At 51.4% G+C, this 13800-nt stretch overlaps 1 protein-coding gene across 3 annotated transcripts in view; it reads right to left on the bottom strand.

The window, feature by feature from the left end:
- Nucleotides 1–10646, bottom strand: part of TNFRSF21 (TNF receptor superfamily member 21) — a 34796-nt gene extending 24150 nt beyond the window's left edge. The window contains exons 1-3 of one of the 3 annotated variants that reach the window (XM_042803425.1): nucleotides 10468–10646; nucleotides 4080–4734; nucleotides 1897–2394 (exon numbers count right to left, since the gene is read on the bottom strand). In XM_042803425.1, the coding sequence (XP_042659359.1) occupies nucleotides 1897–2394; nucleotides 4080–4734; nucleotides 10468–10512 (1198 nt within the window). In that variant the 5' untranslated portion in view covers nucleotides 10513–10646. The other 2 variants (XM_033005019.2, XM_033005018.2) reach the window with 2 other exon arrangements.
- Nucleotides 10647–13800: the final 3154 nt, after the last annotated feature.

The raw sequence follows: 13800 nt of genomic DNA, 5'->3' as shown, positions 1-13800 counted from the left end.
GTCTTGGGAAGCACAGGATGCCCCATGAATGATGCTGTCCCCCAAAAGATGACAAGATCTGGGAGGTGGCGTTATATCCAAATGGGCTAACATGGCCTTGTTGCTCACCATATATCACCTTCTCTTACCTGCATGGTTTCTTTAACCTGAATCATGGTTTGGTGACCAAACACACAGCACTGCTCATAAAAGCAGCTCTAACGTGGCCTCCAGAAGGGCCAGCTGCAGCACAGGTCTTTATTTCTGCATGGTGTCTGAAACACCAGTTCAGAAACCAGAGCTGTAGCTGTTCAGAGCAACTTGGTCTGGTCCCTGCACTCAAGCACTGCCTGGCCTGTAGAAACTTGGCTCCTGATCTGAAATGCTCCAAAAAAACAGGAGAGCCAGAAATTCAACCAAATGGTAATTAAGGTCTTGGGCAAAAAGGTTACTAGAACTTAGTAACAACCAACTGCTTTTGGCCAATGAATCATGGTCAAAGCCATGTAGTACTTCTAGTAGTGCCCACAAATAAGGATGTCTAATAAAGTCCTGCAACCCCACTGAAGATCACTTGCCATAGCCTCAAGGACCATGCTTTGGGTACCACAGATTTTAGGGACAAGAGTGCAGGGTTTATTAGAAAAAGTTATCGCAAATGGAAAAATAGCTCAAGAAACCGCAGCCCAAGAATTCAGGAGAGTTAAAAGGAAACTGATAAGTAGCACAAACACAAGAGAAGGCACAAAACTAATTCCAACAAGACCTTACCGGTTCTATAAACGCATTAATAAAAGCAAACAAAGCGTAGGACTACTAATCAGCAGGAAAGAGAAGAGAGTACAGGACAGAAGACGCCCTACTCAAAGCCTTCTTTGCTTTGTACTTAGGCACTCAAGGATGACTTTCATCAAGGACTGATCTCTCTTAAACCTTCCAATCTTTTTTCAATCCACTCTTTGTTTGGCCCCCCCTTGTTAAATGTGCTTTTCTAAAGGTTAACTGAACGGATGTTTAAGGTTGAGCAATCTCAACTCAAAGTAAGGAGTCAGCAGTGCTGTTTGCACAGAATAAGGGGAGGGTCAAAACTGCCACTGTAGCTTTGCAGAGGAAGAACCACGCATCCTACTAGAGAGATCACAGCTGCTTGGTGCTCGTGTTCATGCCAACATTAATGTGCCATTGATTCTTACAAATTTCAGTTTATAGACCAGAACGAGTCACCTTTAAAAGTCTCATCAAAAAGCTGACAGCAATTCATGCACCAAAAGAACAAAACACACTACAAAGCAGAGCCTTCAGGAAGACCTGACAACACTCACGGAACTGTACGCCTCCACGACACAGACTTTAAGGACAACCTTCCCGGCACCAGCATGGGTGAAGGGCTGGGGACAGAAGCCAGCAGTCAGGATTTAGGGATAAGAACCTGAAATTGAGGTGCTGCCAAGAGGCGGGGGATGACTCAGCCTTCCAGAAACAGATGGGGTGAGGGAAAAAGGACGACACGAAAGACAACCAGACCCACGCCTGAGTCACTGAGAAAATAAGGAGAATGTGAAACAGAAGAAAAGTGGGAAGAGGAGGGGGGAGGGGGGTAGGAAAGGAGCCTTCATTCAATATCCTTCTACCAAGGATGGGTGGGAAGAAGAAGGAGAGGAGCTGGGGCAAACAGGTGACATTTCCTCCATTAACCTTTCCTTCAGGAGGACGGACGCACCATGGGAACGGGAAGGGGGAAAAGCCAAGGACAAAGAAGTATCTGAGAAACCACTATATGGGCTTTGTCCTCACTACAAAACCCAGCAAGTCAGAAAAGCAACTGGTCATTGGACATGGGGGGTGGCCCCTCCAAAGCACTATGTGGGACAGTAGAGAGGACACTACTCCCTGCAGCCCCCAGTCACTACTGCTCACCATGCCCGTTGCAGTAATAGATCCACTTCTCCCTGTTCTGCGTCAGGGTGGTGGACTTTTTCATAATAGCTTTTTCCACAATGGCACTGGGATCTTGCCTGGGTCCCTTCTTCAGAGTCCGTGAGCTCTTCCTGACACTGCAGACAACAATAACCACCAGAACCAGCAGCAGGAAGAGGACAATCATCCATGGCAAGTGTTCGTTGATGTCGAAGTGCTGGTGGACATTCTGTGGACCTCGTCGGGGGGGCCTGTATGGGACGCTGGACTTCTCACCCCCCACCATCTCCAGCGATGGCTGCTTCTCCAGCGCTTGGCTGGTCTGCTTGTGCCGGTAGCTCTGTGCCTGGCCAGTGGTGCCAGAGCCCACGAGGGTCCCACCAGCACTGTCTGTCTCGTTGGCCGAGGTTTCATTGTAGTAGCCTGCCGGCTCTGCCATGCTGCTGGACGTGCGTGGCACTGGAGAAGGGACAAAATCGGGATCTGAAGAGTTCAGACCTGTGAAAGGAGAGGAGAGTTCAGTGTCACGGCACTGGAGATGCGATACAGCATCACATCACGGTCTAAGACCTGCCTGAGCATCTGCTTGGCCAGCAGACAGAAACCCAATGCCAAGCAGCGAGAAAGGGAATAGGTGAAGTTGAGGTTTGACTCTGGGAACAGATGGGTAAGGTTACAGAGATAGGTTCAAGGTAAAATTGACCCTTGTTGGTTAAGGCTAGTGGCAGTTCATTAAAAAAACCTAAGTTATTAAATGCATGTTGTCAATCTGTGTTTGTCCCACATTCAGTATTTCTCAGAAAACCTAAAACTTTGAGGGAGTTGTTTTTTCTTTCTTAGGTTTATGAACATTAGTTTTACTCCAGTGGTGGAATTTGGTATTTGGGCTAGAAATATGTGACCATATGGAGGCATAGTATCCCTCTACTGGGTTTGGTTAAGGAAGCACAAACTTTATCAGCACTGCAAGAAGGTGTGGATACATCAACTACAAAACAGGTTTTTGAAGTAACAGAAGAAACCAAACTTCCCCCTAAGAGCTACTTTCCATCTTTATTGAGTTTTCTTATCAACCAACAACTCTCAGGTCCCAGCCTGACCAAAGCCTGGTGAGAAGAGGAAGGGCTGTTGTGGCAAAAACTAGGGCTTACTTAGGAAACTTGGCTTTTGAAAATTATGTCCCATCCCAGCTGAGCCAGAGAGTGGGTGTAACCACCCGTAACCTGATTTTGCCCCTGCCTTGGTTACCCAAAACACCTTGACCAGGATACAAACAGGGAAAATGCTTTAACTTTTACCTAATTGTCTATAGTTAACTTCAGTTCAGGGAACACCTTCCTGTCCTCTCTCAGTGACACACCTATATCACATCGAGCTTTGAGACCTAATAAAGGATAAGCACTGGGAGTCCACCCTGTCAACACTTCCCCGATGTTGCATTCACCAGCTCAGGTGTACATGCCACCAGATTTGCTTTTTTTTCTAATGAAATGCCTCATTTGAGATACTGTAAGGAGGTTGCTTCCCAGAGAGTGCTGACCACCACCTCAAATGGCTAAATGGCTAAAACATCTCCATAAAGACCGTGATGATATATCATTTCCAATTACACAAGAGAATGGGGAATCCAACCTTGTTCTCCCCACCAGTGATAACTAATAGAAATATCAGAGGTTAATAAAAAATTCGTGGCACAGCCTAGGCTCCTGAAAGGCTGTTTTGGCAACAGTTCCCATTCCAGCTGAAACGCTGGCACAGTATGGGGCAAAATGCAGCAGGGAAAGCATGGGCAGGAAAGGAGTCTGGTGGAGCAAAGCTCCTTTCCTGCTGGGGTTTTCCTGCTGCACCCCACTCAGGTTTGCCACACATGCACACAGGCTTGTGCCAGCACAACACACAAATGGGAAAAGCATCTGTGGAATGTGACATCCTTTCGGTCCAAACAGTAGGGCAGCCAGAAGTCCAATTATGAACGGTCTGACTGAAAACGTTATTGAATGTGGTTTAACACAACCTGCAAAGGCAACCTGATGCACCCTGGAGCTGCCTTCTGGCCAAGAAGCAAAAGCACCATCCACGCTTTAGACCAGGTTGCCCTTTAACAGCCTAAAGCCAACCCTGACTGAGGCAGGAATGCAATCCCACAACCAAAACCATGTCTGTGTTTCAGTGGTAGACATTACCTTTGGGAAGATAAGCAGTTGGTGGAACTTCATAGGGGTCTTCACCTGCTTCGGTGCTTGACGAAGTCAAAGATGTGTTTGGCAGAGACACTGGAGAACCACATACGTTGTCACTCTCCTTTGTCCCTGGCTTGATGACCACCATGTTTTTCCCAAAGCAGTCAGTGTATGTTTTGCACTTCATCACACTAGAAGGCACATCAGAAAAGGTACCACGAGGGCACGGCTTGCACCTAACGTCTTCCGTCTCGGTTCCTTTCTTGCGGACGCCCCAGCCGACCGGGCACACCGTGTAAGGGACGCAGGTATCGTTCGTCTGAAACGTACCAGACAGGCAAGTGCACTCACGGTCAGTCAAGGCAGTACAATGAGTTTTCTCAATCATTGGCAGTTCACAGGGTTTTCTACAAGGGTGGCACCGCTCTATGCCGTTCTCATGCTTCGTAAAAGTCCCATCTGGGCAAGGGCTGCACTCTCTTAAGGTACTCTTCGTACAGTGTTTAGACACATAGGTTCCTGCGGGACATTTGTCGCAGATCAGCTCTTTGTTGGTGGCACGGTCGAGGTGGCGGTACTTGCCAGGGGACAGGTTGATGGCATTCTGCTCGGAGGTCAGCTTCGACTGCCCATCAGCGGTGCCAAGAAGCACGAGCAGCTGGAAGACAGGCGGGAGGTATTAGTCAACAACAGCACACGAGTGGAGCCCTCTCTGCCAGCGATCCCTTGCAGGATCACAAGGGACATCCCAGAGCCGTGGGACCATGGAGTTGTTTCTACACCCAGGGGTGGGAGCTCAGCAAGGTCAGGGTGGAAGGGAAACGGTTCACGCAGCAGCATGCTCTCCGGACACATCGCCAGCTACGATTATAATTCCTTAAATTTGACACCACGCTTCTCAGCGAGACTAAGCATCATTTACACTGCAACCCTGCCAGGGTGGTAAATACTGCTAATTGTGTTTCAGCAGTATGTGCTACCTGGCCACCCCGGGAGAATTCAGAGCAGCTTTGCATTTCAAGGCTGAGAGGCTCCAGCACGAGCCAGGCGCTTGCCAAAACGACAAAACACACATGCAGGTGGCAGCTCTGACCTGTAAATCTTCCCTCTGTATTTATACATTTGCGCTTGCTCAAGAAGTTACCTTTCCAAACAACGTAAACCAGGATGAAATCCGGGCTAGGGGGCATTAACAGACTATCTCTCAGCCCCTCTGCTGTTCCATGATTTTTTTATGACCCTGCGCAAGCGTAGGGTTTGGTGAGACCACAAGGGATGTTCTGCATCCAATCACATCTCAACCCACTTTAAACCAGATGCACTGACAATGGGAGAGAAAACCTGATACTATTTTTAAGCTTTTTGAGGAACACCACTGCAACTCAGTTCCTCACTGCATCAGATACAGGTAAAAGATCTCCAGTTTTTAAAACTGCACCTAACTGGTCTTGGCCAGATGATGGCTACAAATCTGTTTACCTATTTCCAATCCCAGGGCTTTATTCCCTTAATTCCCTTGCATCGAGGCTGCTCCATTCCCCAAAAGAAGCTCCATCTACCAAGCAGGTCCTCTGCTTCCTCTAGAAGACCTCTGATCCATGGATTTAATGTCAGTTATGCCAGTGAAGATAAGACACCAAGAACACAAGGCACATCAGAAGAAAGGCTGACACATCCTCATACAACATGCAAAGCAATAGAAAAAAACCTTTTCAAACAGCTGCAGGCTAAGTTAGGAAGCAGAGAGAGGAATGAGCCAACTTTACCTTGAGAATTTCCAAAGCTGTTTTCCTACACTAAAGCTACAAAGACCAGAGACCCTAACACTTTTCAACCGCACAGTCAGGCACATAACTCACTTGGCTATGTTATACAAGCCCTTGCCTCTTGCTCTGCTACCTATTCTGGGCTATCAGCCAGCAAGAATATATTCAGAAGAAAGAAAAAAAGCCTCCCAACAACATGACTCTGCAGAAGGCAGATCGCAGCAGAGCTGCAAGCTGCGCCGCGTCATTTTTGGTGCAGTCTCTTGCTTCCTGGAAACACATAGCACATTTCTGTTTCACCTGCTAAATAATTTACAGCTCGGGATTTGTACAAAACACTTAAATTTTTACTACCTTTTTTTTTTTTTTTTTTTTTTCCCCTGAAGCAGCAATTACAGAGCAGGCAGAAGCAGGTAAGCCCGCAGGAGTTGATGAGGATCCTGCAGAGACCAGGCTAATTGCAACACATCAAATTAAAAAGCGGTGCTGCCCTGGCAGGGAGCAAAGGCTTACAGGATGCATTTTACTTTTCCCCTCCCCCAAGACATGATTTAACGAAGAGCTTAGATGGCTCGAAGGAAACCTGCCGCCCGTAATCTTCATGACGCAACCCTGAATTAGCAAACCAGATGCAGCAGGACCTGCCTCTCCAGGCTGGGGGGGGGGGGGGGGGGGGGGGTGTCACCCATGTTACTCATCCTCCTCCCCACACTGACACTGAGCAGGACAGGGTGTCGGGAGAGGCAGGACAGGCAGTGGCTCTCCTGCCTCGCCAGGGATGAGCTGTGTGCTGCTGCCTCCAATCCTGATTTTTCCCTCTGCAGCAAGTCAGGCGTCAGCAAACCCACAGACAACCCCGCCACAAGCACACGCCACTGGTCCGCTCCAGCTCTCCCTTTCCTTCCCATCTCCAGCATTCTTCCATCACTCATCCAAGTAACTAAAGCCAGGGGGACCTGCACTACAAGAGCACCAGGGTTGGTGGGTTTTTTGTTTGTTAGGGTTTAAAAAAAAAACAACCAAAAAAAAACAAAAACAAAAACAAAAAAAAACACCGACAATCTCAAACCAAGTGGCACTAGTGCTTTTGAACATCTCCAGATCTTCAGTTGCACATGCACTTCCAAGCTTAAGGACAACAGCAAGTCCCAGTGGGGGAAGGCCATGCAGCATTGAGCATCCACTATTTATTCAGACTGGCACTTCTGGTCCCTAAAAAAATCCAAGAGCTCAGCTTTCTCCGTTGGCACCACTCGGATCTCGGGAAGAGAAGGCCAGGAGCAGGAGGACATCTTCAACAAAAAGGGGTGTCTGCTGGTTTGGTCCCTCATCCTCAGCAGCACGTAAAACTAGACTTTTCTGGCTGATACACACAGTTTCAGTGACAAAAGCAACAGAGTAATGAAGCAAGCTCTGCTTAGCCACTGGATTTCAGTTCATTACTCCAACACCAAAGAAAGTGTATAGGGTAACACAAAAACACAGAAAAAAGTAATCAATGCAACACAACACCAAAAAGCAGATTTGGTTTCAAGCAGTTTCAGTGCCTCTCTCCATGCACAACACAGGAGCAACTCTCGACATCAAAGCCAAAAGCGTCGAGCAGGACGGGGCAGCCACGATCCCAAAGAGCACCCCCAACTCAGCACCAACGCCCTGCACCGCACCAGCAAAGGTGCTCCCCAGCCGCCTTCATGTGGAGGTTTAATGGTACAAGGAAAGCAGATCAGGCTGGGGAACACTCATTTTCACCTCCTGACATCAGGGAAACAGCTCAGACAAGGAGACCTTTGTGCTCGGCTGCAAACACAGCCTCGAGCCAGTAGCACCCCGCAGCTGACATGGGCATGACCCACCTTACCACCACCCAACTCCATGACTTCATCTTAATGACCACATTTATGCTGTGCCTCCACCACCATCTTAAATAACAGCATGCCACAGGAGACACCTGATAGGCAATTTGCACTGATTTGCCCTAGAATAGCTTTTAGGGGACAATAAGCTTCCTGGGCATGTGTATGGAGGATGTGGCTGGAAATACAACGGCTCATTTGGGACCCAAAACACCAGCAGAAAGTCAGTGGATCAACAGGCATTTGAGTCCCAAAAGAGGGGGGACACCTCAAAACAGTCAATCTCGTGTTGTGTACAGTGCCGCCCTGGTACCAGTCCTGTGGGGAAGCAGCAATAAACATAAAAAATAAAAGTAAAAAAAAAAAAAAAAGACAAAAGCCAGCTAAACGCAGGGCACTTGACCCTGCAAGAGAAGAGTGGGAGCAGAGAGCTGTAAGTGTACAGAGACCAGCATTGCTAAATTGATACTCCGGGAACCTTTTCCAAGGAAAACCAGCAGAATTTGGTAGAAATGGCAGCTGGCTCCGTGGCGATGCTGTGGCATAGGTCGGGGATGGGCTGCACATCCCACCACCCTTCCTGAAGGTCAGCTGCATCCTCCACCAGCCAGCACCGGGAAGTCTCTTGCGACATTAAAGGAGGATAAAACCCCCAAAACTATAAAACAAAACCAGAAAGACAAATAAACTGGTCTGGAAGTTTTACTGTAACTCTGAAGACAGGAGGAGACCATCTCCTGCCCTGCTCACAGTAAAAAGGATCAAGTTACTCTGAAAAAAGTTGCCTGTGAGGAAAGAAACGAAGAGTAAAAACAAGTTCCTGTTTTTTGCAAGGCGACCAGCTACTTCAGCTGGTTTGGGGTTTGTGAAACCGAGAGTCCATGGCTTACCCTGCTCAGCAGTACCTTTACTACGTCTCGAGAGTGAAACGCAGGCAGCCGAGTGTGCCAAAGCAGCAGCACCAACCGGCACATCTGGTCCCCGTGAAGGAAAACCCAGCAGCTCTTCCTGCAGTCCACGCCGACCAGAGCTCGCAAGCATCCCCGGCAGCCACAGTTTTGCAGATTAAATCCCCCCCAGGCTCCCAAAAGCCCCCAGTCAGAGCAAGGTGATATTGTTCTGGTTCGAGGCGAGGGCACTGGGGGAGATGGTAGAAACTATCTTGCAGCAGCCAGCGGGTGCCCAAAGCCCACGCCAAGCCCGGGAAACCACAATCAACACTGAGCAGCTATCGCTCAAAAACCAAGCGGCCAAGCAGATTCGGGTTTGCTGCACCAGTAAGAAGCCCACCAGCTATCGATTTGAACATACTTTCATCACGCTGAAAAGACACTAACTCCCTGGGGGGCCAAAGGGAGTCGCCCAAAACCTTGAAAAACGAAGATGTCGGATGAAGAAACCCCGGCTGGTGGCCACGGGAGAATCCTGACAGCTCATGAGCAAACGGGAATTTTATCTTATGGCTCATTTGCTCATACCATTAGCACACACTGAGGTTTGAGTAGATGCACGCACAAGCAATATAACTGTGTGTTTGCTCAGTCTCAGCTTCATTCTGCAAAACTGCTGGTTTATTTCCCCACACCTTTATATCACTTTTCCCCCCCGTGCCTCCTTCCCTCTATACCCATCATTCCCAACTGACCTCCAGGATCCCAGCTGGAGCTCTGTATCTCAAGCTCCCCATCAGCATCTCATCTTCCAGACGTGCAGCAGCACTCACCTCTCCCAGTGGGAAACGGGCGCTCGGAGCACCCAGCCAACACCGTGCACAGACCCGAGCTGCTCCGCCACCACGCAAGGTTACCCTTCGCCTTCAAAGCAACGAGGCTGTTTCCTGGCTAATGCTCTCCCAGCTTTAGATTATTTTTTGTTTATTCGGATTCCTGTCGAGCCAGCACCAGCTTGCTAAGATCCACCTTGAGTTCAAGAGCAAGTGTACTCCTCAGTTACACAACCCAGCCGCAGCAGCTGCGGCGTGTGTCTGACACACCAAATCGCTGCCTCTCCCCAAAAAGACAGGATGTACCCCCAAAGCACTGACCGGGAAGGGCACTACCTGGGAAGGTAAACCTGGAGGTGAACCCAGCAGAAAACATTTCCGTGTTAAGTCAGGGCAGATGCCTGTCATTAGCAGCGCTGAGTTTCGGTACCTGTCCAAAGGGTGGAAAGAAAAGCAGCTGGGATGGATGGATGGATGGATGGATGGATGGATGGATGGAGGAATGGACAGATGGACAAAGAGACCCCCCAGCCTATTGCCGAGGTCTGGGAGCAGAGCCGGGGGGGGCGAAGCAAGGATCCTCTCAGACCTCGAGGTGCGGCACAGCCCTGGATGAAGCCTCGGGGGAGGATGCCGCCCCTTGCCCGCATGCAGCAAAATGGGGAGGGAAAGGATGGAAGGGGGGGCAGGGGGCAATACTGCACCCAGGGCTGGGGGTGTAGGGACTGGGGCAGGCAGCACCCCCCGGAGAAGGCACTGGGGCACACCGCACAACCCCCGGCGCCGCGGAGGGTGGGGGGGGGGACACCCCCAAATCCATGCACACCCTTCCGAAACAACCCTCCGCCTACCTGCCCCCCCCCACCCAGGCGGGCACCACCACCCCCCAAGGCGGGGGAGGCAGCCCCGCAGTGCACCGCATTCCCCCGCCATCCCGCCCGCGGAAGATCCGCGGGCGGCGGCGCCGCCGCCGCACCCACGAAGACGCTCAGAGACAAACCGAACCACCCCACCCCCCCCCCCGCCCCCCGCACGCCCCCACTCACCGTGAGGAACCCGGCGGCGCTCCGGCACGCCGCGGCGGCCCCCATGCTGGCGGCCGGGGCCGGGGCCGCCGCGCAGCGCAGCGCAGCGAGGCGCTGCCCGTCCAGCCGCGCCGCCTCACGCAGCGGGGCGGGGGGCGGGCGGCCGGCGGCGGGTGCAGGGGGGCCGGGACGGGGGGTGGGCGCCCATGGCGGAGCCCGGGGTGGGGAGGGGGGGGGCGGGCGGGGGGGGGGGGGGGGGGGGGGCCGGGGCCCTGCCGCCCGCCGCGCTCCCACCTGCCTGCGGGGGCCGCCGGCTGCGCACTGCCGCGGCGGGGCGGCGCGCACGTGGGGCGGCGCGGCGGGGCGGGGCGCGCTTTGTGGCGTCACGCGGCCGCGCAAGGCGGCGCGGGTGGGCGGCCCCCCCCCCCCACCCCCCTTTCCCCAACGCGCCCACCCGCGCGGCGGCGCGCAGCGCCCTCCCTTTCCTTCTCCAAATATCCCACCGCCGGGCGCCCCAGCCTGACCCCCCCTCCGCGGGGTCCCCAAAGCCATCCTTGTGCCCAGCGTGTGGAAAACGTGGGACGGGGCGGGGGGGCGGGGGTCTACCGCCTGCCCTTCCAGCCGGGAATGACCCTCTCCCACTCGCCCGTGGACCCCACGGGTGGCAGCGCGGTGCGGGGCGGCGGGGGAGGTGAAGTGGTTTCTCGCTCCGGTTCCGCCCCGCGTGGCTTGAGCATCGCCCTCCCTGCAAACGGGGAAGGAGTAGTTTCTCTTCCCCGTGGTAGTTTTGCTCGAGTGAGGGGCTCAACCCTCCTAACGCGGCGAGCATGTAGAAATGCAGGGCTGTGAGTGTTCAACAGCACCAAATTTTGGGGTGGGATTTTTTTTTTTTTTTCCTTGTTCTCCAGCATCAGAGTAGATAAAAGGAAAAACTTTTTTTTTTTTACAATGAGGGTGGTGAAACACTGGAACAGGTTGTCCAGAGGGGCTGTAGATGCCCCATCCCTGGAAACATTCAAGGTCAGGCAGGACGGGGCTCTGAGCAACCTGGTCTGGTTGAAGATGTCCCTGCTCATTGCTGGGAGGTTGGAACTAAATGACCTTTAAAAGTCCCTTCCAGCCCAAGCCATTCTGTGATTCTGTGGACGTGTAGCACATTCCCCATGACGGAGGGATGTGCCGAGGAGCAGACATCCCTCCATGAGCGAGGAGTAGCTGGAAGCCGAGGGTGGCCACAGCACTGTCTGCCCTCACGAACCACCCTGCAGCATCTGAACAGGGTGGGCAGAGCAGGGTCCAGGTCACAGTGGCCATGGGAAGCAATGGAAACGTGTCCAGGTCTACCCAGGGAGTCAGGAGGAAGAGGAGATGGGACCAGAGACAGGACTGGAAAGGCTGCAACATAAGTCCAAGGTCTTTCCAGGAGACAGGAATGGAGATGAGGCATCAGGGTGCAGCTAGGGTCCAACGAGACCAGACCAGGGGTGGGGGGAGGCACCAAGTAAAGCTGATCTAGGGCCTTCAAGGTTTGTGAGTGCACCAAATTGAGGCATTATATGACTCTAGATCGCTGGTTGTCTACTGAGGTAAACATTCCAACACCAGATTTCCAGAGCCTGCAGAAATTCTACTGACCAACAGTCGCCTCTTGGAGGCATCCTGAAGACAGATGAAAGAAGGGAGGGTTTCAGTGCCACACCAAAGTGAACACCACAAAACCTCCATGAATGACAGAAAATCTCTCTCTCAAAAAAAAAAGAAAAAAAAAAAAAAAGAAAAAAAAAAGTGGTGTTCTTGCTCTACAGGACTGTGGGTTTCATCCAAACCCTTCTGAAGCCCACAAGAAACCTCCTCCTGATTTCAGGGAGGTTTGAATCCAGCTAGAAGGCTCCTCTCCCAGAGCCAAGGTGGACTTTTTCTCCCTGTGCTTTCTCCATATCTAACCCTGGAAGGGAGCTGGAAGGGATAAATGACCTTCGGGAGCCTGGGAATGAGCGTGGAGAAGAGCTTCCCTCTCCGAACTGGGGTGGCAGTGGCAGGGCTGCTGTTCCCAGGAGGGGACAAGACAGACCATGTCACATGTGCAGGGAGAGGATCTTCCTCCACAGCTGGCCGTGCTGCTGTGCAAGTGCTGCAGAGTTCTGCTATGGGCTTTGCCCTGCCCTGGGGTCACCGAACTCGGGAACATCATCTTCTTCCCAGGAGGTCAAAGAAGGGGAGCCTCATCCCAAGTAGAGATCACGATGCAAAGCAAGACCCAGTAAGGCCGCCCAGAAGGAAACCTGGGATGCCCATTGCTGGTTTTAATTCAAAATAAATTGGGCAAATAGTAGGCGATAGCACAACTGGGTCAACGCAAGACTTGTGGATGGTGGAGGGGATTTTAAGTGTAAAAACGTGAAGCTTTCTGATGGAATACAGGACAAGTTTTGCCCCACTGGTGCTGAGCTAACCAGGCTGGTTGTGCCTGGGCAAGAAGAGGGTTTGAAATGCCCCAGCAGCATCAACTCATGCTGGATCTATCAACAGTGTGAAAGGCAGTGTTCAGATTGTATTAGGGAAAAGCAGAAAAATAATCATCCTGACGATGTAATGACTCAGGGGATTGGCAATAAGATGGATCATGTTACTGCTGTGGAATGGATTCCAATTAGTTACAACCGCTTTTAATTATTACTATTTATACAGAACCTAAAGGCAGTCCACAGATTATCCAAAAACGCACGGGCTGATCTGTAAATCCCCCATCACACCCCGCCTCTCAGCCCTGGTACTGACAAACATCAGTCACACTGCCTAGACTGGTTCATACTGGCTGCGACATAAATTGCTTATTAACATCCAACTTGCTGCATCTTCACTTTTCTCAGTCTTTGGAAGGAAAATAGGGAAGCAGCTGACGGAGGTTGGAGTTTCGAATTAAGTGGTTTTGGTGGCAGCAGCAGCTCAAGAAGTTCCTCCTTGCCTCCCTATATTCAGTTCCGTTTTCCCTTTGTGCCACCCCATGAATCATGCAAATACCAGCCTGCGGAATCAACCAGGTCAGTGAACTGGTAACTCTGTTAAAGCAACAAGGAGGCTATTTTTAATCAGAGTTGGTGACCCTTGCTGCTCATGTTGACTGGAGACCCCTGGGTTTTCGCTAAGATGGTGGTGGGAGTCCAAGTGAGCGATGGAGGGGCATCCACTGACCTGGTTTGCCACCAGAAACTGTCTTCTCTTCAGTGGCAAGCTCTCCTCTCTTGCAAGGAAAAGCCGGTGGAGCTGATTAGTCATCTGAGCCTATTTAAAGCATGTTCATGAAACGGGAGGAATTGTTTTGCCAAAAGAAGTTTTTTGGGAGATGTTAAAGAA

This window comes from Tyto alba, unplaced genomic scaffold, assembly GCF_018691265.1.
Source record: "Tyto alba isolate M040663 unplaced genomic scaffold, T.alba_DEE_v4.0 Super-Scaffold_40, whole genome shotgun sequence".
NCBI classification, from domain to species: domain Eukaryota; kingdom Metazoa; phylum Chordata; class Aves; order Strigiformes; family Tytonidae; genus Tyto; species Tyto alba.
The sequence above is the reverse complement of the archived record's forward strand: the minus strand, read 5'-3'. Positions and strand labels throughout refer to the sequence as shown.